Source organism: Artibeus jamaicensis, unplaced genomic scaffold (assembly GCF_021234435.1).
Source record: "Artibeus jamaicensis isolate MK-2021 breed Jamaican fruit bat unplaced genomic scaffold, CSHL_Jam_final contig_1803, whole genome shotgun sequence".
Classification (NCBI taxonomy): domain Eukaryota; kingdom Metazoa; phylum Chordata; class Mammalia; order Chiroptera; family Phyllostomidae; genus Artibeus; species Artibeus jamaicensis.
The window spans coordinates 3553035-3580235 of record NW_026521356.1 but is presented as its reverse complement, the minus strand read 5'-3'; the positions used below and the strand labels follow the sequence as shown (position 1 = coordinate 3580235).

Here is a 27201-nt window from a genome sequence, read left to right as displayed (position 1 = left end):
TCCTCTGTGTCTTCTTACACCCACCAAAATTTGCTGCTGTTATGATAATGCATAACAATCTTTCCTTGATATAGGAAAGATTGGGCTAACAGTTAACTCTTAAGTGGGGTTTCCAGGTCCCTAAACCCATGGATCTTGGTGGCATAAACTCTAGGAACATCTTAGAGCTCTTTCATCTTTCTTTCCTTATCAATGAATAACTTCAGTGATGTGAAGTCTTCTCATAAGTGACATACAATTCTGTCAGTTAACCACATTTACCTTTGCTAGTCATAGTCACCTGTGGAGCCTTTTCAAAATATATGTGTAACATTTGCCTGTGTGTTCTATTCCTTTATGATCACTATTGCCTCTCTTAGGGCGTATCAAGAGCCACTGGTCTTTATGTTTATATAATAACTTCCTATTTCAGAAGATAGGCATGGTTGGTGTGGAATGTTGCAGTACATATCAATATCAATTTAAGAATCTGTTGGTAGTCTTAAAATTATTGCTTTTCAAGCCTTTACCCACCAACTGACTATATAATCCATATATCTATCTTTGTGTGTGTGTGTGTGTGTGTGTATACACATACCTTTTGCATACTCTTGAACTATACCTGTCTATCAGATCTCTGGGCCCTCAAAGATTCCATGCAGGCCCTCTTCATAGCCTATTCTTATAATTAAACTAGAAATTCCTTTTTGGTCAGCACTTTTTTTTTTTTTAATGAAAAGCATGTTCTAATGTAGAAAGAATACAGATCTAAATTGTCTAATTAAGGTTAACCTACCACAGCTACCACCTTCCCTATTCTTTCTACTACCTGACTCTCCTTTGCATATTTGCCTGTCGATCCATGCATTTTTAGGCTTTTCTTTATCCAAGATAGCAGGTATGGGCATGGAGTGGATATGACCTGACTCATGTGCCTGCCTTTCTGTTTCTAGGTGGGCCATGCACAGATACAGCTCATGTCTCATTAATCACACCTACCAAAAGATCTTCTGGTACAGGTACGTACAGCATTCTCTTATCTGGATTCATTCTTACCTGAATCCTTCACAGAAATTAGCTACTGTTTTTAATGTGGTATTCTTGCCAGGGTGCTCTTTAATTTCTTTCATCAGTTTTGAAGTGATGTATTATGTGCTTAATATTGGGCGTGGCATGTGAGCTGAAGTCAAAGTAATGCTCTTGGAGGTCAGGTTGACTGAGTTAATGCTGGCAGCTAGAGCCAAGAAGATGGACAGTTTACCTACTTCCTAATGTCTGAAGAATATTAAGATATGAAACATACATTGTCCTGTTTCCAGCATGTGGCTACTTCATCTACATATTAGACATACTAAAATACATTTTTTAAATAATGGAGACTATAGAGAGAAATCAGTGTTGATACAGAAAATCTGTGTTTTAACCTGACTGTTACAATATCCTAATAGTTTGGGGAAATTATTTTCTCTCTTTCATCTTCAAGCCAGAGGATATGCTAAAATCATCCTTTTCAGATACATAAAGTCCTCCAGAAATCTTTGTGCATCTGTGACATTTTTATTAAATATGAAGCCATGAATCTTGTAGCTCTCTAAAAAGCAGTCATAATGGCCATTTCTCTCTTAGCCTATAGCTTAATATATTTTTAAACAATATTTGCCTTTTCCAATAATGTGGCCTGCTATTTAAAATATCTCAAGGATTATATTTGGAAGAATAAAAATAATTATATTGTTTCTTGAAAGGTCACATTTAAAGTATTTTTCATAACTTAAAAAGTCCTTTTTAACTTTTAAGGAAAAATAGCACAAACTATTTCTGTGTTCAAACTTACGCTGAAATCTCAGCCCCTTTAAATGCTTATAGTTTTGATGTTAAACCTCAAACAGGCTTGTCCTTGAGCAGTTTATAAGTAACATCCAAGTATTGAACTCTGAGGAACTTAATTTTACTTTTCTGTTCCAAATGACCAGTTTTGATACAGGGCTGTGTGAGATGGTCCTGGCGTGCTCTCATCCCTCCTGTCCTCAGTATTCAAGTTCCCCTGGGTAGTTACTAATGGAGATGGAAGAGAACTGTGCCCTGGAGTGAGACAGACCTGCCTGATTAGCCAGTGAAAGTCACAGCCAGCTTCCTACCCACTCCAGCCAGAAGTTTGAAAACATTCAGAGCCCTTTGATTTCAGGTCCAGCATTTCACATACACAGTGTACTTTAATCTTTCTTCTTTCCTTCCCGCCGTATCCCTCAGGGCAGGGTTTATTGTTAATACTGGCTACCTATACAGGTAGCAGTCAGGGAATGAGCCTCAAGCACATTGGGTCATCCTGAGAGATTTAGGAAAGAGGCTCGTGTGCTCAGCTTAAATACTGAAACTAGTAGGAATTCTTATTCTTTGCATATCATGTACTTGTGTCCTTCATCTTGTAGGCAGATCTGTTTTCTTCTCTTTCCTCCAACAATATTTTTGTGTATCTGAAAATAATAACATACATTGCATGCTAACTGTATTACCAGGCACCATTCAGTATGCTTTACATGCAGTCTACAGAACAATTCTACAAGAGAGTTATTCCTCTTCTTACAGATGATAAAAGTAGGTACTCAGAAAATTAAGTACATTTCCTGGGGCAATAGTGCTAGTAAGTAATAGAACCAGGACTTAAACACAGATCTTTCAGATGTTAAAGCCTATGTTGTTTTGCAGTACATCATGTTACTGCTTATCATATTTTATTATACTCCTAGCCAGACAGTGGAAAAGCATATCATTGAATGAAATATGGAGAAAGAGAAACACGGATTTGGAAATATAGCATGTAATGAAGTAGTTTTAAAAACAGTAGTTCTAAAAGAGATCTGATTTCAGAGCCCTAGCCTTGCCTCTTACAAAATATGATTTTTGAACACATAAGTTAACATCTCAAAACTTATTTTTCATCTTTGTAAACAGGTGATAGATCTGTCTCATAGGTTTGATGTAAGAAATAATATACATAAAGCTCACATAGTACAATTTAATGGTAATCACTATTATAGTATAATCTTATCATTAAAGATTATATGTACAATGGCCAACCGTTAAATGCTGTGGGTAACAACATCAGTAGGTAATTTAGTTGGAAAGAAGAAAAGATGAGAAGTACCAAAATTCATTGCCATGTCTAGTTTAATTAATTGATTTTATATGTTGGTCACATTCTTTGTTGAATTTCAGTACGGTAGTAGGAGTGATGGTAATATTTTTAGATCTTCACAGAATGAAATATAAGCCAGGAATGAAGGTCTCAGTCACACATTTTCAGGCATTCTTTTAGGTGACTGCATACTTCTTAACTAGGAAAAGATTAAGAATTTCTGGCTTGGAAGAAAATTAATACAATGTGCAGGACATCTTCTAAAAAGCCTGAAGGAAAGTTGAGATTTCTCAGCTTGGATATTAAAGGCCATCAAGTTCAGCCTGTTGCACTTTTCAAGAAGCCTATCTATGCCCCCTCAGGTGTCTTAAACTAGTCTTACTGCCTCAGCCTTAAATGATGGCCCTGACACTGGAGGATAGAGGTTTCTGATTGATAAAGGTAAACTGAATGATTTGCTTTGAGAACTACACGTTTACTCTCTTTGTCTCCATCTTTCTGCATGTCTGGGAATCAGCAGGTTGCCCATGGTGGGGGTTCTGAGCATTTTTCTTAGGATCATCATCGGTTATAGTGCTACATTGCTGGAGTGTTCTTGTATTCTTATGTCTAGGTTCTTCAAGAGAGGACTCATGCTTCTAACACGTGCTCTGTGGTGCTTGTACCATGAGGGGCACAGTAACAATAGCTCTCCCAAAGATTTAGAGTAGAAGGCTTCAAGCATAGAGGTCCATAAATAATTACCTTAGAGTGGTATCATTTATTCCATGGAGTGAGACCCTCTAAATTAGATCTCACCAACCTGCTCCAAGCCAATCTGTTCCATACAAGGTTGGACCTAAAGCAACCTCCAGCATAGTAATAATGTGTGTTAGGAAAAGGGTACTTAGGCTAGAATATACTTAGTGGTTCTTTAAGTCACCACTAAGTGACTTACTGTATGTGAGATGTGGGGAGGAAGTAGTAAAAGTTCTTTATCTCAGACTTTCAAAGCTTCTATTTTTCAGATTTATTTTATTATTATATATTAGGCCATATTTATACTTTAAACCCATCAAATACATATATAAATGTATACATATTAAAGGTACATAGCCAGATAGCTTATTAGGTGGGAGTGTACTCTCAAAAAATGGTTAGTGACCTTTTCAGTACACAGGTCATTTTCTTTTTAGTAAATTAGTGTTAGGTCCATAATTATAAGCCTGAGTGGCTGATTAACATTTCTTTGTTTCAAGGGACTACTGTTGAATAGAGTGTATTGTAATTTAGACAGGTGGAAAGCAGTGTAGAGTGGCTGGTCTACAACTATCAAAGTGTAAGAGGGAACTCTTTAAAAATTGTTTTGTGTTAACTGTAAGTGTAAGAACTCTAAGAGGTAGGTTACAAAAAGCAGTAGTAGCAAATGAAAGATCAGTTTATATTTGTGAACTAGGTGAGAAAGGCTTTTCTTTAGTTGTTGGCTTTTGGCCACATAGCACTATTGACAGTTAAACTCTGTAATCTTTAGATGGAATAAAACAGCTGCACCATGCTCATTTTGGTATTTAAAGCAGAGAAAAATTCAGTGACAGTGTGTGTGGCTTCATAGAGCTCTGGGATATCTACAGTCAGCAAAGAGCTGAAAAATGGTGACAAGTCCCAGGTTGCTTTGATTAGAATGTGAGAGTTTAAAGCATATCACACCTTCAGATTACTAGAGAGAGCTTCCATTTCTTCAAAGAGGTTTGAATGTTTTGCACATGTTCCCTTGTTAATTCTCAACATTCTTGCCAAGAATGAGTATATTGTGAAGGAAGAGAGTTTACTTTCCTTGGCAACCAACGAACCACCTTTTGTCCTTCCTCTTTTCTAATTATCAAGTTATACTGTAAGCCAAAGTGTTGTAATCTGAGCCATGGTTCTACTTTTCAGGCAACTTTATTTGGATATTTAGATGAATATATTCAGGAAGTTATATTTTTTTGTTTAAAGTGCCTTGTGGGAAAAGAGGGAGACCGGTTACCCTTTCTTAGAACTTGTTATTTAAAGACATATATAACTTTTTGATAAGACTTATTTGTAGAGAGTTACAGCAGAAGTTACTTCGTTTTTTATTTATTGGAGCTTGCTATTGGTGAACTTTAAAATTTAAGCTGTAATGGACAGCCCGACCATGTCTTGTCCCAAATTTCTGTGGAGAAATCATTTCTGTGCAGCAGGATCCTTGAACTGTGACTGACCCGAGGACTCAGCTTCCTCTAATGGAGCATTGACCAGCTAACTCTTAGCACTAGGGCCTGGGTTGGATATATGGAGGGATGGACTTTTTAGCATATGAAGAAAGGAAATTCATCCTTCCCTGTTTTACCACTTTGTGGCTTTTTTTTTCATTTTGTAGTCCTTTTATTTCTGAAGTTAAAATAAAAAAGTCATAAACAAGCTTACAGACTTGATGGTACTGTCTACACACTTTTGCTCCACTATATCTCTCTCTATTCACTGTACTCTTCTTTCAGCAAATAATGCTGAGTAAATAATATTCTCTTTGATAGAATTGAAAAATGATGGTTTTAAAATGCTCTGTGTATGTTAAAAATGTGATTATAGTTAATAGGCTCTCAAGTAAAATAACCATTTGTGGGACCATAGGGGGCTGTAGTATTGCCTGGAATGAAAGAGGTGGGAGTAGAAACTCCCATTAAACACCAAGTTTTTCTGGAAAGTATCATCTTTCCACTGTATAAGAAGCATGTTAATTCAGTTTATATACCCTTTGTCTGCTTTGTCTTGCCTTGCCTTTCCCCTTTCCCCTTTCTTTTCCTTTTCTCCTCCCTTCCCCTTCCCCTAGCACACGATTATCCTTTTAGGTCACCTATTTTGCTCTCTGCGTGAAGAACAGTGACATGAACTAGATAGTCGTGTATTGTTCATTGTTTCCTTTTTTCCCCCGAAAAAACTATTTTGATTCACTTCTTTTGAGCAACCATACTTGTCTGTTTTTACAAAGACAAGAAAAGAAACCCCCCCTTTACCTGTGAGTTAAGAGAAGATTGATGTGCTAAACACTTTCCACATCAGTGTTCAGAAGCCATTTAAAGGGGAATGTTCCATTGTTAGTTAGCATGAGGTTTATATAAGATCTTTTAAATTGAGTCAGAAGCTAAAGGGTGGCAGTGGTAAATCAGAGGTGGTCCTGTAAATCTTAGAAATATCTCCAGTTGTGTATTTTATCTCATGGTAGAGTCAATACTCTCGGAAACATTTCAACCAGCACATTTAATCCTAGAGTGGAGTCAGTGACTACAAACTGTATTGGTCAATATAACATTTTGTAAATAACTTCTAGGAACGACTCTGTAGAGCTTTAAAGGAAGGTAGATTTGGGTGTGATTCATCTGTGTAATGTAGTTTTTTTTTTTTTATTCTTTCTTTTTGGTCCTTAAGGTACAACTCTTCCTTCAGGTCTCTAGTATCAACATGTGAGACAGAAAGATAGAAAGTTGACCTACTTATGTAATATACAAGTTCCCATCAGGAGAGTATTAGGGAAAATATAAACCTTTCATATTTTATTAGCATCTAATGTAACCATTGAAGAAAGATCAAAACAGTAAATCTATCATGGCAAAGAAAAAAGTACAGTGGTACCCTGGTACTTGTTAATTTGTCCGGGAACTCATGATAAAGTGCTGAAACCGACAAATAGTGAATGATGAAGCATTTTCTTCTGTGGGGTGGCGTTGTGACTCATACAAACTCTAGCAAGTGTGGTTAAGTCCTGAGCAAGTGCCAAGTGCCAAAACATTTTTTTTCTCATCAAAATAAGACAAGTACTGGGTTTGACAAGTTGAAGTTGATGAGGTATGACTGTACTAAAAGTTTTTTGTTTATTCATCATCTTGGGTCCTGAAAGAGTTTATTTGATTTCTGGGGAAATCAAATTTCTGGGGGAAAATGAATACCAAATATTTGTCAATATTGCCAAAATTTTTCTAATCTAAAAGGTGCATCTTATGTTTTACCATCAGAAAATGGGATAGGTTACCAAAGTATATCATAATGTTTGCTGACAGAATGTGATTTTTGGCCATTGAGTGAATAACTGGAGAAGGGAAATAATCTACTTTTTTTGTGGGTGGAGTTTTTTTCTGTAAAAACTTAAATCTGCCTGAGTTGTTGCTTATATTAAAGAATAGAATGAGGTAGCACTAAATAATTAGATGATTTGATGAGATGTAAATGATGGGAAGTGAGTTTAAAAAAGCACCTCATACAATGTATGGATCACAGAAAAGGTTAGGATAGCTTAACTGTTTTTCATTTGTACTCTTGAATGAGAGTGAGGTCTGGTTGCCACCAATTGCTGATTGTGTTACAGGCTAGCTACACATGTAATATATGAGTTTGCTGAACTCGAAGTTATTGTCTTATTTCACAGGCCTTGTTTGGGCTTTACTTGAGAAGCAGCGGCTTTCTCTCTGAGAACAGGCTGATATAAGTGAATGTGAAGCCAGGATGCCAGTGTAATCAAGAGGAATTTTTGCACTTGAAGGATAAAATTGTACTCTACTATAAAAAGGAAAATGCTGTGTGATGAGGCTTACTGCTATTTTGGATGTGTGTGTATATGAGAAGTCTAGGCTGTGGTGTTGAGCTGCTCATGGTCGACTTGATTTGTGCTAACTCAGTTTGTGTGGATTCTTGAATGCAGTTACAACTTGGGGTTTTTGCCTTTATGGTAAAATTATTTTATCATAGCCTGCACTCTTACCAAGGACAAAGCCCTGAACTTCCATTAATTAGCTGTTCTGTTGCTCCACTGGGGCAAAAGGTCTGAGCCAACATTATTTTAAAAGGATATCAGGGGAATTTAAATCCCCTTTCCTCCTTTGAAACTTTTGGGTTATGGGAAGGGGGCTTTTGTGGGGGGCTTTTTCAGGTGCTGCTCCACAGCACATGTGTGCCTGCCTCTTAGGGGCAGCATGTTAGAAATGTACTTTTCCCAAAGCAGTCTTACAGAAGGAGCGAGATAGAACAGCCACAAAGCTGCATTATAAATCATCGGGGCCTTGCAGTGATACTACCCATTAAGGAGACTTTTTTTTTTTGCCCTACTCAGTTCCTAGCTGTACTAATAGCACAGCACACCAAGCAAGGCTGTAAATAAAAGTTATTACCTAATAGGTAGGTGCTGAAGTGGAACGGACAGAGCTGAGGCATAGAGGCCTTATTACTGCTCATCAGCAATTATAAACAGGATAAAGTGTCTGGGACTTGCGCTGATGCAGTGAGGGCTAATAGAGGCTGGAAATGACACTAGGCCATGATAGGATGATGTATGCTGATGGGTTTTTACTGCCTCATCGTGCTGCTTGCTTCCAAAACAAGCTATGTTATCCGTTTTCCTGCTTGCTCATCTGTCTGAAAAGACAGGCCCATTGCCTCCTGTACCAGCAGGTGGACTGGCATTTAGTCCTTATACCTGTGTCTGCTTCTGAGGCAACCCCCTTGTGAAAACTCGTCAGAAATATGTCGTAATCTTGCTGATAAAAGCTGTAAGCGTATTGTATTGCCTGCTGTAGAAGTTGTTGTTTACGTGGAACATAGGACCAACTGAGGCACTGTAGTTAGCCAGCCAGTCCAGTACTTTATTCAAAGACCACTGTAACAGTCTTGTAGTAGATTCTATAGCAACATGCAAAAGAAGTGGTAAAGGTGCATCTTGCCCCTGGGAGCTTATACCAGAGGTAGAATAGGTACAGAAACATAAATACAACTAATTCCAACTATAGCAAGCAAGAAATGTAACTGATGTTTATTTTGAAAAGTGAGGACAGTAAGGATCAGTGATGCTAATCGTTATGAGCAAATGTACTAAGGTTGTCTTTCTCTTTTAAAGAATTATCTTCCTAGTGATATGCTTAGAATTTAGTTCCTTAGAGTGAATAGGAGTGATAAAGGGATACTTGAATGTGAAGGGAAAGTCTAGAAGTAACAGAAAACAGCAAAAAATGACTTGGCAGTGCTTTTGAGTAGTAGATAAGCACCTACTACTTGGTAAAATTGAGATACGGCTCTCTTCAGCTTTGATCATTCAACCTCACTAAGTCACAGCAGTTAGACCTTAGAGATAGTAGAACTCTGTAGCAGAGCCACAGAGGAATGCTTTCAAAGGAATTTACCAGTCTGATCAAGGAGTTTAAGAGCATTCATGTAGTGTAATTGTCACTTATGCCTTTAAATGAATACACCTCTCTATGCAGTGCATTCAAAGTTAACTTATCAGGAGACTTTCTGCTGCTTGAAAAATTATGGTTTTTTATGGCGATCTTTGATGGCTTAAGTTATGCATAGGTGTACCTTATTTTAAAGAAGCCTGATGTATGATAATCTGAATATTGCAAAACAGATAAACTAAGAATTAATGTTATAAGAGAGTCCTTAAGTCTATAAAATGTCCTGCCACTGAGTTAAGGTGGATAAGTTTTTACTTTTGCATATAAAGTAATATTTGACTTACCAAATAATTAATCCCCGCTTATCGTATTTGCTCACATAGTGTTTTGTGGGTAATAGCTAACAGAATGGAGAAAGAGATGAACGTGAGAAAAATGTTTAAAAGTAATAACAGAATTTGGTGGCTGATTAGAATCAGCTGAAGAGAGAATGTAAAGTTATAAACATGGGGGACTGACAGAAGAAAGATGAAATTCTTGGCAGGGAAGAGAAACTGGTTGAATCTATTTTTAGTTTCTGATAAGCTAAATTTTAGGTTATTTTAGATTGTAGAAAAGGGTAAAAATAGGCCTATTTTGGAAATCATCAGACTAGAAACAAATTAAAATGGGCAAGGGAAATGAATACAAAAGGACAAGGGGCTAAGGACTTAGGGGGCTGGGAAACAAGCCAGTAAGTTAACAAAGTTAAAGAAAGGAGAAAGCTTCATACAGAATTATGAAAGATGCATGAGAAGAGGGACCAAGAAACATGAGGACTAAGGGAAGCTGTTACCCGTGGCTAGCAGAAGGTTATTGAAATCCTGAAAGAGGCCTAGTGTATTGGGGTAGGATTAAAAGCCCGATGGGAGGGCATTAAAGAGGCACTTCATAACAAGAAAAGAAAGGCAGCAGCAGATAGAAGTCATTCAGTTTAAGGAGTTAGGTGAGCCATTAAAAACCAGTAAGTAATGGTATAAGTAGTGGTAGTTGGAGGGCAAAACAGGCTCGGGCATTTCTTGGTATGGAGGTGGTTAGGATAGGGAAATATTTTTCCTTTGTTAAGATACAAAGAAAAGATACATAGGAAGAGAAAAAACTAGAGAATATTAGAAGAAACAGATACAAAAGCAAGATTCTTTAGAGGCAGAAATCTGGAAGCATTAGTTGCTTTCAAAAGTGTATGGAAAGAGATACAGATATAGATAAATACATTTTCTCTTTTCATGTATAGACAGCTGAGACAGATGAACAAGGGAGTTCATCCTGGAAGGTCATCATTTTCTGAATAAGTAAATAATGCCATTAGCCGTAAGCAGCAGCAGAGAACTGAGGTTCTAAGGAGAGGATTACTGTGTACTGAGGAGGGAAAACAGGATTTTCAAGTAGTGCCTAATCCAAATGTTCATTAAATAGTTTAAGTTTACAGTGGTCCAAAGTATCTCTGGTTACTACATTTAGCCCAAAAGGAAAGAGCAAAAAGAGAACAAGTGGCACCTATTTCTTTATTTTTCAATGATATGTTTTTATTTTTCAAAAGGAACACATTGTAGCAAATCATAAGATAAAATAGTTTATTAGAGAAAGAGAGTCTAGAAACAGCCCCACTCCTCAAAACTGGCCAGCATTTCAATCCTGACAGTTTCTGTTCTACTATTTTCATCCTGTAGTTTACCTTTATAACTGTGGAAGAAAATAATGCTGGCATCCCTACTCTTTAAATGTCACTTGTGTGAAATAAAAGGGTTAGTTCACACTATTCCTCACTTCAGTTTTTGGTATATGTATTATTTATTTTCATTCTTCTCTTTCTTGATCCATCAACTTGCAGCACCATCTCTTAATGAGGAACTACCTCTGATTAGCGGTACTTGTCATACTTCCTGTCAGCTATATTTGTACTTTTTTATTGTCACAGTTGTTAACTTTACATTCAAGCCTATAACCACAAGCAAATCGTCCATGTTATATACATAGGTTTCCACAAACTGAAAGCCAATAAATGGCATTTATTTTATTATGACTCTGTATATGTTATTCCCACCCAGGCGGCCACATTATCTGCTAGGAATAGATTTTTTTTCCTGTGGGTCTAATGTCACAGTCTGTGGGTCACTGAAGGAGAATGTTCCACATCAAAGCCAAATTAGTTGTTTGTTATATTTTATCAGTTTGTCAAATCAAGCCATTCTTTAGTTTGCAACTTTTTCAGTTACTTTTTTCTTGGCATTTATAATTCTTTTTTCATTGCACTATTTGATTTAATGTCACTATTTTTTAATTATATTTTTGATTATGTTATTATAATTATCCTGATTTTTTTTTCTCCTTCCCCCTCCATCGAGTCCCCTGTACTCCCTCAGGCAGTCCTCCCACCACTGTTCATGTCTAAGGGTCCTGCATACGATCTCTGGCTACTCCATCTCCTGTGCTGTACTTTACATTCCCATGGCTATTCTGTAACTATGTGTACTTCTTAATCCCCTCACCTCTTCACCCATTTCACTACACCTTCCTTCACTCTGGTAACCACCTGGTAACTAACTTGTTTTCTCTTGATGTTTTTAAGAGCCTCTCTTTATCTTTAACCTTTGGCCTTTCAATTATGATGTGTCTTGGAGTGGGCCTCTTTGCCTCTGTCATAATTGGGACATGCTGAACTTCCTGGACTTGCATGTCTGTTTCCTTCACCAAATTAGGGAATTTTTCTTTCACTGTTTTTTTTCTGGTAGATTTCCAGTTTCTTGCTCTTTCTCTTCTTCTGGCACCCCTATGATGTGAATGTTGGACCTCTCAAAGTTGTCCCACAGGCTGTTTATTTACTTTGCATTCCTCATTTATTTTGTATTCTTTTTTTCTTCTTGTTGTTCTATAATATTAGCATTTATTTATTTATTTATCTATCTATCTGTCTGTCTGTCTGTCTGTCTTTAGAGGGGAAGGGAAGGAGAGAGGGAGAGAAGATCAATGTGTGGTTGCCTTTAGTGTGTCCCCTGCTGGGAACTGGCCTGCAACCCAGGCATGTTCCCTGACTGGGAATTGAACCGGAATTGAACCGTGATCCTTTGGTTCGCGGGCCCGCTCTCAATCCACTGAGCTACACCAGCCAGGGCTCTTCTTGTTGTTCCAATTGGTTGTTTTTTGCTTCCTTATGTTCCACATCATTGATTTGAATCTCGGCTTCATGTACTCTACTGCTGTTTCCCTGTAAACTGTTCTGTGTTTCAACTATTGTAATCTTCATTTCCGAGTAGGTCTTTTTTTATGCTGCTGAGGTGCTCACTAAGTTCCTCGAACATCCTTATAACCAGTGTTTGGAACTCTGCATCTGACAGATTGCCTACTTCCATTTTGTTTAGCTCTTTTTCTGGAGTTTTGATCTGTTCTTTCATTTGGGCCATGTTTCTGTGTCTCCTCCTTTTGGCAGCCTGCCTGTGTTTGTTTCTGTGTATTAGGTAGAGCTGCTTTGACTCCATGTCTTGGTAGTGTGCCTTAATGCAGTAGGTGTCTGGCACAGCCTCCCCTATCACCCAAGCTGGGTACTCAAGGTACGCCCTTTGTGTGGGCTGAGCACCCCTTCCTCTTGTTGTTGAGCCTTGGTTGCTGTTGGCAGATCAATAGGAAGGATTTACCCAGGCCTGTCAGCTTCCAGGACTGGCCGTGACCCTGACCACCAACCTCCACCATCTGTGGAGGATCAGCTGTGCAGTGGCAGGGTGGTGGTACTCCAAGGTGGTCTGTAGCTGTGCACTGGGTGTGCTGGCCCAGGTCAGCCCCACCTGTGTTTTGCCTGGGGTACCCTGCCTGAGCTGTAAAGCAATCAGAGATGGCTGCTGCTTATGTTAGGCTTGGGGAGTCCGAGGTGAGGCCAAGCTGTGAGTGTAATCTGGCAGCTTCTGTGGGTCACTGTGGCCAGCTTGCTTGTTTGGTAGGATTTAGGAGCCAATACCATCCATTTTTATGGAAAAGCAGCTTGGGTGGGCCCATAAATTGGGTGGGGCAGAGCCTCTGGGGATCTCCAAGGCAGGTCATACAGTGTTAGCCAGGTTGGTGGAGTCTCAGATGTGGCACCAGTTTACCAGCTCTGTAGGGAGAGGGTTTTAGCAAAGGGACAATGGCCTCTGCTCGCCTTGGTGTGCCAGACACTTCAGTGTCTCCCTGTATACCACTGGTGCCTTTCAAACTGCTACCCTGGTGCTAGAGCTCAGAGGGAGTCCGAGTAGGTGAGTCCTTGTGTGGGGTCTTTAATAAGAACTGCTTGGGGCTCCAGAAAGTTATTCCCTTGACTCAGTCCCCACTGGTTTTTGCAGCCAGAGATTGTGAGGACTTACCTTCTTGGCACTGGAATCCTTAGCTTGGGGGCCTGGTATGGGTCTGGGACTCCTCTCTCCCAAGATAGCCCTCCTTAATTTTTATTCATGTGGATGTCGGACTAGTCCATTCCATGACTGTGCCCCTCCTGCCAGTCTGTATGGATGCGGTTTCTTCAATTCTGTAGTTTAGACTTCCATTCACCTTGGTTTCTATCATTCCTGAGTGATGGTTCTTCTATATTTTAGTTGTAGTTTTGATGTGGTTGTGCAAAGAGATAAGCCATGTCTGCCAGTGGTGCCATCTTGACCGGAAAGTATGTCACTGTTCTTTCTAACCTGTATTCATACGTTTTGCTCAAGGCCTCCCCCCTGGATCCCATTTTTCTGCTTTGGTCCGTTAATACGTGTTCTTTAAGTCTTCTGTGTCACCCCAGAATTTCTTTTGACCAGTATTTTATTCCCTCATTTTTTGGAATACAAGTCTCCAAACAAGTTTCTAAGAGAAGGGATATTGGGGTTTTTGCATATCTGAAAATGTCTTTTCTGCCCCTAGCATGATGGAGAGTTTGTTTTAGTATAGAATTCTTGGCTGAAAATGATTGTTCCTTTCCATTCCATATTATTACTGAGAAGTCAGTGCCAGTAATTTTCATTTTTATAAGTGGTATAACAGATTTTTTCACCTCTAAAACACTTAGTATTGTGCCTTTTGTCTTTAGTGTTCCAGAATTTGTAGTGAAATGTCCAGGGGTCATCTATCCCACAGCACCCAACCCCCATTCGAAATGTTGGATTTGAAGACTAGTGTCCTCCTTCAGCTGTAGACTGTCTTTGATATTCCCCCAACTTAACATTCTCTTATCTTTTGGGTGTCGTATTACAGATATTGGATCTGCTATACTGGTGATTTTTTCCTTAATTCCTTTCTCAGTTTCCATCTCCTCTGTGTTCCAGCATTTCTTACTTACTTTATCTTTTAACCCTTTTTTTAACAGTCATATGTGTGATCTTCCTTTTGTTCCCTGAAGGTTCTTTTTCATAGTATCCTATTCTTGTTTATAAATATAATAATAATTATTATTATTATATAGTAATATCTTCTTAATACTTGAAAAATAATTAAAAAATGTATTAGTGATTAGACTTGTGTTCCAGTGTTGGCTGAGCTACCTGTGATTACCTTGAGGCCTGTCTTTGTAATTGTCTTAGGTGTATCCTTCATGCTTCTGGTGAAGCTTGGTTTTCTGTTGACTTCTAAGAAAAAAGGCTTAAAGTAGATGGGGACAGTGCCTGCCACTGTCTTTTTTTTTTTTTGCATTAGAATTTCTACCGAGGCCCTGTATGGGGTGGAGAAGATAGCAGTGTCAACCAGCAGCATTTATTGTGAGGAAGTTGAGAGCCTGCTGTCAAGGCTCTGAAGTGGAGGAGGAGGACTTAACTATGAGGAGCCAGAGAATGAGCTTTGCATAGATCAGTCATTCACTTTCTTTGTAGAAGAGCTGTTCAGATTTTTGCCAAGTAAATGTAGGCTGCTACTAAGAAAGGGAGGTGTAGACTAGTACAGTAGTTGTACATATATACTTTCAGTGGATCCCCTACCTCTGCCCTGCTTCTCATTTTGCTTTTCTTGTCACATAGTGGCTGCCTCTGCAGCCACCAGGCTTCAGCCTCCACCCATTCCCATTACTATTAATGTCTAGACATTTGTTTAAAATCTGTTCTTGATTATGTTAAACACACAATTTCTTAATATTACAGTGGGTTCATGCTTAGTGTTATTTTTTTGCTTTTATTTCACTTGGGTCTGGGGAAGGGTCAGAGGAAAATGTGTTTAGTCCTCTTGACCTAAAAGTTATCTGGAACAAAGTCAGGACTGTGCTTTCTGATTTGATCATTGGGGGGAGGTGAAAGGGAAGGGTAGCCTTGATAGAATGTTGTGGTTCTTGTAGTCTAGAAGATGAGAATGTACCCAAGTTAAAAGCCCCTAATCCTGAAGGGAAGGAAGTATAGAAGTTGGTAGTTGAGATTGTAGGCTCTAGAGGCAGTTTATGTGGATTCACATTCTAGGGCTTCCTTTTATCAGCTACATAGCTGAAAGAATTGTTGAATCTCTCTGTGAGCCTTGGTATTTCTCTTTCATATAATAGACCCAATCATAGAGGGAAATGAGACAGTGCATTTAAAGTACCTGACATGGTGCCTGATAATCTTTAACAGGCTACAGAGATGTGAACAGAAGGTACCAGAAGATCTGAATGAAAGGAGAGTAAAGAGAAACTTAAGGGAATGGAGAGGGATGTGAGAAAGAACTCACATAACTCTGATAGTTTGGTTAGAAAAAGAGGTGGAATCAGAAACTGGTGATGAAGACTGGAAGCCAAGCAGATTGGAGAGTACAGACATGGAAAGGAAGTCTGGGCCAGTGAAGTCAAGGGAGGAGGGCAGAGTAGTCACCAGCTCTCATTCAGATAGGTGAGGGCTGTGAATGACTGGAAACCCAGAAAACCTTCAAGAAAAGAAGGCATGGGAACTGCAAAGATTAAACTTATTTTCATTCTTTTTGTTTTGTTTTTAGGACTTGTTTTAAAAGTAAAATTTTATTATATGTGTTGGTGGAAAATAATTTTTACAGAGAATTCATGAGCTTGCCTTCTGAAAAAATAGTCTTGTTTCCTGAGCTCTTCTCTACACTTTTATTCTTAAAATTGAGAACTTATGTTTTTTTTCTGGAGAAGAACACATTTGGGAGCCACAGAAGGTTGATCATTTTCTTCTGGGTAAAATCTTGATAAAAAGACTGGCTGTTGCATCTAGACCAGCAACATGATAGAACTTGAACCAATAAATTCACTTCTTTATGATAAAAAATCAGACAGTTTAACCTTGGAATCATTTTTGTCATGGGGGACTTCATATTGTGATTAGTTATGCTAACAGCCAAGTTCCTCTGTGGGCTCAGTTAACCAGCCTCCCACTACATATGTATAATTATTTTTAGTGCATACATACATACTGCTATAAAAGCTTATGTGGCCTTATGCTCCCCACTGTTCTGAATTCTCTGTTTCATTACCAGTATCCATCCACAGAGTTTCAGAAAGCCATTCCCAAATAACAGAACCACAACTCAGAATTTTAAATAAACCACATCTCTCTTAGCTCACTGGAAAGGGGTATTAGGCATGTTATACATTTTCCTCATCCATCCACTCTTTCAAAATTTATAAAAAATGTATACATATATAAACAAGAAAATAGGGCATTCTAACTCAGATTTTATGGTAATTTTTCTGTCCCTTTAGCAAGGGATAAAGAAAGAGAATATAGTAGACAACCTTTAAGATTTTTACCTTGTGCGTGGGCCAATGTTTACTTGAAAAAATACACTGGGCGCTGCTTTTTTTTTTCCCTAAAGAAAGTTGAATAACTCTTCTCAAGAGATGTATATCACATTATCACAAATGTTATCACATTTGAAACATATGTCCGAATATGCAAAATTACTTCTAAAAAAATTTGGGTTTGGGGAGGGAACTTAATGTAGTACTATTTGAACAGGAAGTGTTAGCTACAGCAGAGTCTGTTTTCCAGCTTGGCATTAACTGATAGTACCTGTAATTGACAAGGATTCAGATCCACTTTTTATTTGGTGGCCTGTTGATAAATCCATGTCTAGAAGATTAAAATCACACCTTAAGGTCTTGATCATCATCCTTCCTGGAACAGAAGTTGCAGTAACTAATGCAGTTAAAAATGGGTCCTTATTGGATTGGAGGAAGTATAGACTAAGAAAGTAACATGTAAAAGTCTGACTAATCACTGAAGTGTACTTCCAGGTAAATGTTGACTTCACTACAAACTGGTGAAGTATGAGCTTTGGCCTTACTGTTGATTATGTGCTACAACCATTTTGTCCTGCACTTTTCCATCAGACCTAAGTAGTGTCAGCATTTACTGGGAAATAACCCAGCAGGCATTCTAGCTACTCATCTCCAAATACAGCTACTCTGGAATATAGTTGTTAGGTTTTTTAAAAACATAATTTCAGACAGAAAAGTTACAAGGTGATTACATAGAATTCTCAGGTGCACATGCCTCTCCCCCACCACAGAGTCCCCAAATGATAACATTTTACCATATGGAACATTGGCTTTTTCTCTTCTTCCCCTACCCCTACCTCGACCCCTGGGCATGCATGTATGTATTATATCCATATTGCTAGCCATTTCAGCAAGTTGCTTTTTGTTATACTAAAATATTCAATGTGTAATTCTTAAAATCAAAGTATTATGTTAATAGCCATAGTACAGTTTTCAAAATTGGGAAATTAACATTGATATAATATGAAGTCTGTCTGAAAGAAGCGCAACCATTGTTAATATACAAGAGCAATTTGCATGACATCAATGGAACATGGAACCAAGAATGGACTGGAATGGGCATGTGTGAACAGTGACTTCATTGGACTGGTCAGTGGGGGAGGTAGATGCTGTTGAGTGAGCATGTGTACTGTGTGAACGTCGTATTCAAAATGAGCAAGTTAGAGCAACAGATCTGTATCAGATTTTGCATTAAGCTTAAACATTCCTTCATGGAAAGTATTCAGATAATTCAAATGGCTGCTGCTCTGGACTGCGCCTGCACATGGATCACATCTCATGCAGAGTTTTTTGACAAGACATCAAATCACTCAACCTCCCTACAGCTCAGATTTGGTGCCCTGTGACTTCTGGCTTTTCCCAAAACTAAGAGTACCTTTGAAGGGGAAGAGATTGCAGACAGTTGATGAGATTCAGGAAAATAAGATGTGCCAGCTGATGGAGATTGGGAGAATTGTGTGAGGTCCCAAGGTGCCTACTTGGAGGGGGGGGGAACTGAGGTGTCATTATCCTGTGTACGATGTTTCTTATATCTGTATCTTCAATAAATTTCTCTATTTTTCATAGTATTTGGCTGGATACTTTCTGGACAGACCAGTAAGTATTTTTTAGTATGGTTATACATAGCTGGGGCATCTTAATAATAATACTTTCAGTGAAGAGTATTGAACAAAGTCAGTTGAATTGAGGTTAAAATGTTAGGTATTTTAAATATGGTGTTTTAAATATGGACTACAAACATTTTCTTTCTTTTTTTTTTTTTTGTAGTCCTCATCTGAGGTTATGTTTATTGATTTGAGAGAGAGGGAGAGAGGAAAACATTGATGTGAGAGAGAAAAATGAATCAGTTGCCTCCAGTCCCTACTGGGTATTGAACCCACAACCTAGGCATGTGCCCTGACTGAGAATCGAACCTGCAACTTTTAATGTATGGGGTGATGGTCCAAGCAACTGAGCCACCCAGCCAGGGTCTAAGAACAATTTTCATAATAATTTTATGCAGGATTCCTTGCCTCTGATTTTGATTTTCCAGACCCTCGTTTTACAAATGGGGTTGTTTCTCTTTACTTCATAAACTATTTTCTTAAGGCACCTTTTTTTTTTTTAACCCAGTACACACTTGGTAGTACCTACATCAACAGTGATACACCCTGAATAGTGAACACCTAATACATTCATGGGGGAGGAAGACAAGGCTTTCTTTGGGCAGTTTGCCATCATGTATTAAGTTATAATTTGAGGTTCATTTACCCTCACATTAGAAAGAGTTAAAATGGGTGGTCAAGATGGTAGCTTAGGTAAACACAGTACTTGAATTCTTGCACAACCACATCAAATTACAACTAAACTACAGAACAGTCATTATTCAGAACCACCCAAAATCTAGCTGAATGGAAATCCTACCACTAGATTTAAAGAAGAAGCCACATTAAGACTGGTAGGAGAGACAGAGACACAGAGCAGGTTTGTCTCACACCCATATGTGGCAGATAAAAATCAGGAGGGATATCTTAGCTGTGGAGGTCCCCCCTGAGGAATGAGGTGTCTCAGCTCCATGCTGGGCCCCCAGCCCAGGGTTCCAGTGCCAAGAAGAACAATCCATAACTTCTGGTTTTAAAACCAGTGGGGGTTGAGGTTGGGTGGGATGGAAGGCTTCTGGAGTCCCAGGCAATTCCTCTTAAAGGGCCCAATGTGGACTCACTCCCTCTGAACTCCAGCACTGGAGCAGTAGCACAAAAGGCACCAGGGACATATGGGGAGGAACTGAATCATCTGACCTCAGGACGAGAGCTAGGAAGGGGCAGCTTTCTCCCAGACATGCTGGCAGAGGCCATTGGTCCTTTTCTGAGCTTCCCAGCAACAAAGCAGGATGCAGGCGTCATATCTGAGTCTACATCAAACTGACTGACACTGGTTGGCCTGCTGTGGTGATTCCCTGACACCTCACCCCACCCCACCCAACCTGTTTTCAGTCACTTTTCCAGACAAAGAGCCTATATGGCTCATGCTTCAGATTTTTCTAAAATCTCTCAGACAAGCAGCATCTGGCCTCAGTGTGCCCCAAACTTCTAAGTGGCCTCAGACCTGGCACTAGTGGCAGCCAGACTTGGTTCACAGTTAGCTTCTATTGGGCACCACCAAGTCTGGCACAAGTAGCAACCATGTACAGATAGCTTTGTAGTGCATGCCAAGTGGTCCCTAGAAGAACACGAGCAGTGGCTGAACTTGGCCTTCACCTACTAGGAGACTCAAGAGCCAGCGCACCTGGGTGGACAGCTTCAGGCCACCTCAGAGCACCACCCAACCATTCCCACAAACAGCAGACTCAGTGGGCACCATAGCCCCACTGAAGTAAGCCCTGATTTGTGGGGTGGAACCCTGCACAGCTGATCCTCCACAGTGGTCACAGTTAGTCCTTGCAGCCGATCAGCCTATGGGTAAATCTCTCCCACTGATGTGCCAACAGCAATCAAGATTCAGCTGGTGTGCCATTGGGCCCTACAGAACACCTACTAAACAAAGCCACTCAACCATGCCTGAGAGATGTAGCAGCTCTGCCTGATACATAGGGAGGCTGCCAAAATGAGGAGACAAAGAAACATGTCCCAAATGAAAAAAACAGAACAAAACTTCAGAAAAAGAACTGAACAAAATGGAGACAATCTACCAGATGCTGAGTTTGAAACACTGACTATAAAGATGCTGAATGAATTTTGTGAGAACTTCAGCATCATGAAAAAGTATGAAAACCATAAAAAAGAATCACTCAAAAATGAAGGCTACACTAACTGAAATGAAGGATTTATAGGGAATCAACAATGGAGTAGATGAATCCAAGGATCAAATCAGTGATTTTGGAACATAAGCAAGCCAAAAACACCTCTAGGCCTATCAGAACAGTTAAAAGAAAAATAATCCAAGAAAATGAGGATAGGATAAGGAGCTTTTGGGACAACTTCAGGCATACCCACATTTGCATCATGGGGGTGCCAGAAGGAGAAGAGAAAGAACAAGAAATTGAAAACCTATTTGAAAAAAAAAAAGACAGAAAATTTCCTTAACCTGTTGAAGGAAATAGACATAGAAGTCTAGGAAGCTGAGACAGTCCCAAACAAGATAAAACAAAAGAGGCCCACACCATGACATATCATAATTAAATGCAAAAGGTTAAAAACAAAGAGGCACTCTTAAAAGTAGCAAGAGAAAAGTAGTTAGTTACCTACAAGGGAACTCCCTTAAGACCGTGAGTTGATTTCTTAATAGAAACTTTGCAGGCCAAAAGGGACTGGCAAAAAATAATTCACTGATGAAAAGTAAGAATGTACAACCAAGATTACTGTACCCAGCAAAGCTATCATTTAGAATCAAAGAACAGATAAAGAGCTTCCCACACAAGAAAAAGCTAAAGGAATTCCTCACCATTGAACCAGTATTACATGGAATAATAGAGTCGTCTTTAAGAGGAAGAAAAAAAAAGATTAAAAAATATGAACAATAAAATGGCAATAAATACATATATATCAACAAATGGAATCTAAAACACAAAAATAAACAGGCAGAACAAAAACAGAGTCATGGATACAGAAAACTGTTTGACAGTTGCCAGATGGGAGGGGGTTTCAGAGGATGGGTGTAAAAGGTGAAGGGATTAAAAAAATATAAATTAGCCCTGGCTGGTGTAGCTCAGTGGATGGATCCTGGGCCTGTGAACCAAAGGATCACGGTTCAATTCCTAGTCAGGGCACATGCCTGGGTTGCAGGCCAGTTCCCAGCAGGGGACACAGTAAAGGCAACCACACATTGATCTTCCCTCCCTCTCTCCTTCCCTTCCCCTCTAAAAATAAATGAATAAAATCTTTAAAAAAATAAATATATATAAAGAAATCAATTGTTACAGAATAGCCGTGGGGGTGTAAGTACATCATAGGGAATATAGTCAATAATGTTCTAATAACTATGCACGGTGTCAGATGGATATGAAATTTATTGGGATGGTCATTTAGTTATGTAGTGTATAATCACTGGGGTATATACCCGAAACTACAGTGATATTGTATGTGAACTGTAACTGAAAATAAAAAGTGATTTTAAAAAAGAATTAAAGTAAGGTACAGGAATATTTAACCTGGGAGTCATGAGCCAAAGACTAGACCTTGGGTAGCAGAAACTAAGTGATAAGTAGAGAGAAATGAATTAAGCTAATGCTATGTTAGAAACCAAAATAGTTTAAAAACAAATCAGCTATTTAACTTTGGCATCTACACTACTACCTAGTTTGCATTCAAGCTGACTTTTTTTTTTAATAGCAAAATATAACCATTCAAAGTTGTTTCCCCTTACATCAAGCCTGGAATACAGCCTACAGGATGACAGTCTCTCATTGAGAGATTACCATTATTAGGAACTTCTTCCCTGTTAGAGAGTTATTCTTTATAATTACCATCATGATCACCATTGTTGTTCTTATTTTATTGTTGAGCACCAGTGGAGTACTAAACATAGTCAGTTCTACCCTGTCCCTCAGGAGCTTGCATTGTAAGTCAGGCAAAACAGCTGGAAAATTTAGAACACTCACAGGGAAGGGGGTTAAGTTTCATGGAGGTGAGGTGATTTGCATTTGAATATTTAATTTCTTGTCTCTGTGTATGTTTTTAACAAAGAGTCAGAAAAATTGAATTAGTGTCTCATTTTCTTTACCCATTTCCCAGCCCTACCCCCATACTCAGTGTTTTTCCCTAAAGGACACCTATTTTCAGGCTTCCTGGCCCCAAACCCAAGGCTAGATTAGGTTAACTCCTGGGCAAGTCATTTATGCTTTGGAGGACAAGATAGGGGAGTAGAACATTATTTGAAGACTTCTGGCATATCTCTTCCCTCCAAGGCCTTTTCAAATATAAGTCAGCCTTAGGAAGAAGTGGCTATAGTCTATGGCTGTGTACTGCCCAGGTACTTAAAACAGTTGTGTACTTTTATATGACATTATTTGAAAATCTCTAGGCTTCAGGTAACTACAGAGTAAGTAGAAGTCTTACTCCTTATTTTAGTCAACTTCTAATAGAGCACTCTAAGAAACTAAATGAAAACAGTGTTGTCTTATACACAGTTACTATGAAAATAAATCTGAATAAAATAGATACTTGATAGATTCTCTCAAATTTCCCTTTCTTTGGATAAGTGAAAATAAATCATGGCTAATCTTAGTTTTCTGGAAAAACTGGAAAAGATAATAGAACAGAAGTTCAAGACCAGTCTTTAGCACTGTAAGCATCTTAGAACCCTCATGATCATTGATCTGATTTGTGGTCAGGAATAGAAATTGGGGAATCTAGGCATGTAGCCTTTGAGAATTATATCTTTCTCTTAGGTTTCTTAATTTTGCTTCACTCTGTTTGCCCCACCTTGCTGTACTCTGTACTCTACAATGCTATAAATGTAATATTTCAAAAAAAATCAATGTATTATAATGTTGTTGAACTCTAAAATACCCAAGCAGGTTATAAAAGGAAGGATTGTCTGTTGAGGATAATTTGTCAGTTACAATGAGTAACTGAAAAACCTATGAAGAAAAGTAATACGGTTTAGTTGGGCAGGTAGGACAGGTCCTTCTAATAGAGAAGCTGAAACAAGGAAGTGGTGCCAGGCCAGTACCAGCTACAAAGGATGACTGCTGTATTGCTAGTTGGACAGATCTGCTGACCAACCATACCTTTGTAGAATTTAGCTCTTGGTGATACCCTTTAAGTAAACAGTGCGGCAAGAATGACACTTAAGAAACAGGAATTAAGTAGGTGCAGTTTTTCACATAAACCCAGGAGTGGTTTATTGGCTACCCACCCTCATCTGTGCCCTTCTTAAGAGATCTGGCTGAGTGGATTGAGTGTCAGACTGTTAACCAAAATGTTGCCAGTTCAGTTCCCAATCAGGGCACTTGATTGGGTTGTGGGCTAGGTCCCCAATTGGGGGCGCTTGAGAGGCAACCACACATTAATGTTTCTCTTCCTTTCTCCCTCCCTTACTCTCACTAAAAATAAATAAAATTTTAAAATCTTAAAAAGAGAGAGAGATCGATCTGGTACATGAGCTGTAGGATGCTATTAGGGTGATTGAGATGAGAAAGCTTTGTCTTTTGCCTGTGGGGCCCATGTAAAGGTGAGAAGGCATGTTTTACCTTTTCTGACCATTGAAGGAAATAAAATTTCCAATAACAGTAACTGGCTTTTCTTATGTTACTTGGAGAAAAAAAAGTTTTTTGTATATTCCTACAAATAAACAGTAAAGAAATTGTGGACAGATATTTTAAAAATAACAGAGGAAAAAATAAAGCTGGTTTTTATGGAAATTAAACACATCTGACTGCAATCCACAGAAATCCAGAGACTTAGCAGGAATGGGAAGGGAATAGTATGAGCAATAAGTCTTACAAATCACATTCTAAGAGCAAAGGACAAGTGGGGTTATTCAACTCTTCAACAGAGATGTACTTAGAGAAATTGCACCAAAATATTTGGATAAGATGATTCTAAGTGGAATGGAGAGAGGTGTTTATTTTCACTCCCTTCATAGCCCCGGATCTCTGCCTTCCCACCCTCATCCCAGAGATAGCAGCATCTTTGTACATAGGAAGTAGAAGAAATTCATCTTCATGGTAAGGTGTGCTCATGGAAAAGCAGAAGTAGAATCTTGAAGTGTAACAACAGTTTGAGATGGGATAATGTAGTGGTTAAGAGCAAGGACTCTAGGTCAGGCTGCCCAGGTTCAAACCCCAATTCTACTTACTAGCTGTGTGATCTTTGATAGTTCACTTAACCTGTGCCTCAGTTGCCTCATCTTAAAATGTGGGTAATAATAGTACCTTCCTCATAGCCTTGTTATAAAAGCTAAATGAGTTAACATATGTAAAAGCATTTAAAAAATGCTAGTACAAAAAGTGCTTTGTGTTAATTCTTGTCATTGCAATTATTACTGAAGCCTAGGAATCTCTTTTATCATATCTAGCTACTGTGATGAGAGGCCTTAAAAATGAGTTTGGACAAAAGGATATATTTTATGACTCCATTTGTATGTCCATGTGTATGCTCATATATAGGACATTCTTGAAATGACTAAATTACAGAAGTGGAGGCTACATTAGTATTTGCCAGGGAGCAAGGAGAGAGAGAAGGAAGTAGGCATGGCTGTAAAACGACAACATTAGGGATTTTTGTGGTGATGGAAATGTTTTATAGCTTGACTATACTAATACCAATATCTTGGTTGTGATTTTGTACTAGAATTTTCAAAATATAACCACTGGGAAAAACTGGGTTAAGGGGACATAGAGTTTTTCTGTATTGATTCTTAATAGCTACAGGTGAACCTACAATTATCTCAGAATAAATTGTTTATTTTGATAATATAAAAAGAAAATGGGCTTGGGAAATTCCTGTTAAAGGAAAAATGTCAGAGCTGAGGTACATATGTGAGCAGACAGACAGACCGACCAATATTAAGGTTAATAAATGTGATGGAAGGAAAACCGTGCACTAGCTATTGACATTTTAGTGAGATATTTGTAAATTCCCAGAAAAAAAAACATGAATCAGTTGGGGGTCATAGAAAGAGGAAAGGTAAACAACAGCTTATTTCCCTAAAAACCTTTGAAACTGGTCTTCTCCAAATGCCTTTGCTTCCCAGACTGTGAAATGGTCTATTAGTTGATATGATTTTTGGTGAACAGAAGTTAGAAGGTAGATGAGCAACAACTTGTATACAAGTGGTATTCTGGAGAGCAGGCCTCACAGAAAAGGATGACAAATGTGAACTAAAAAATCTCCTGTCTACATAATGTACAATAAAGTTCTTAGGTTCAAGGGGGTACCTTCTCTGACCTTTTCCCCAACCTCTTCCTAATCACCACTACCCCATACAAAATGTATCATTTCCTTATTTTGTGCTCATGGTATTCTGTTCATATATTAGCATGCCACTATTATGCTATAGGCTTATTTGTATATATGGCTTTTCCTTTGGATTGTGGCCTCCTTGAGGGGAGAGATCACTGCCATACACAGTTCTGATTTGCCAATTCAAAACCCAGTGCCTGGCACACAGCAGTCACTTGAGAAATAATTAATGAAACATTAACAGTTGTCATAACCTTGAATAGAGTGGTAGTTAATCTAAAGGCTTAATGATCATGTAAACTGAGACTATTATTGAACTTAATAAGATTGTGATTATTTTTACAAATGAACCTTCCTGGATATGTACTTTGTATTTTTTTATTCTGGTGAAATTTTTCCTTAGGTTTAAAATAAGGAAGAATTTTGGAGAGTTGAATGATTCAGCAATGAAGAGATATCTTAGAACAACAAGTAGCAACACTGTACAGTCAGTCAGAAGGGGAAGGGCAATCAGAAAAAGGCCAAGGAAGTAATTGGAGGAATGACTCGTGGCCTTTTGTGAACAACTTCAGTCGCAGACAGTGCCATCAGACTGTAAGAAATCATGGGCTAAAACACCAGTAGCTAGCTCATCTCCTAATGTTTGCCTAAGTATCATTCCTTACTAAGGCACAGATGAACTATAGTCTGATGTGCCATATGTGGCGGGGGTGCAAGTAGAGGCGGTTAGAGAAAGAGCATTCCTCCCCCCACTGCCAAAGTGCAGCAGGAACTGAGCTGATTACACAGTACTTGCCCTTCTTCACCTGCCCTCCTTGTGCCAGCCCTCCAACCATGTACATTTCTCATGTGCTTGATGGAAGTTTTAATTTTTGGTCTTGGATATGAAGCAGAGAAGATGTACAACTGTAAATCTCCTTCTTTACAAGCTAAATAATGCCATGAAAATAAATAGATAAGGTAGAAAAAGAGATTGAGAGGGAAGGGAGGGAGGGCAGAAAGGAAGGACGAAGGGAAGGGGAAAGAAAGAAAAGAAAGGGTACATTCCATGCGAAGACTATCCAGGAGTATTCAGAAAGTCCATGTTTGAATGAAGGAAGGTAAAAAGGAAGGAACAGTTGGACGAGCACATACTGTTCTAAATCAAAAGAGACTTAGACGTAAGATCCAAATGTAACACATGAAACATATCTTTGAAAACAATGGAAATTATTTTGATATGGACTAGAATGACATTGAAGCTTTTTAAATTTTACTAGGTATAACATTTTGGTTATGTAAGGAAATGCCCTTATTAGATGTATATGTGTATGT

The 27201-nt window shown here is 38.6% G+C and overlaps 1 protein-coding gene across 2 annotated transcripts in view; it reads left to right on the top strand.

The window, feature by feature from the left end:
* ZFAND3 (zinc finger AN1-type containing 3) overlaps window positions 1-27201 on the top strand; it is a 348618-nt gene that overhangs the window by 281051 nt on the left and 40366 nt on the right. Inside the window, exon 4 of one of the 2 annotated variants that reach the window (XM_037146206.2) lies at window positions 933-998. The exons of the other annotated variant lie outside the window; for it this stretch is intronic. Within the exon in view, the coding sequence (XP_037002101.1) occupies window positions 933-998 (66 nt within the window). The remainder of the gene's footprint in view (window positions 1-932; window positions 999-27201) is intronic. 2 annotated transcript variants of the gene reach the window in all.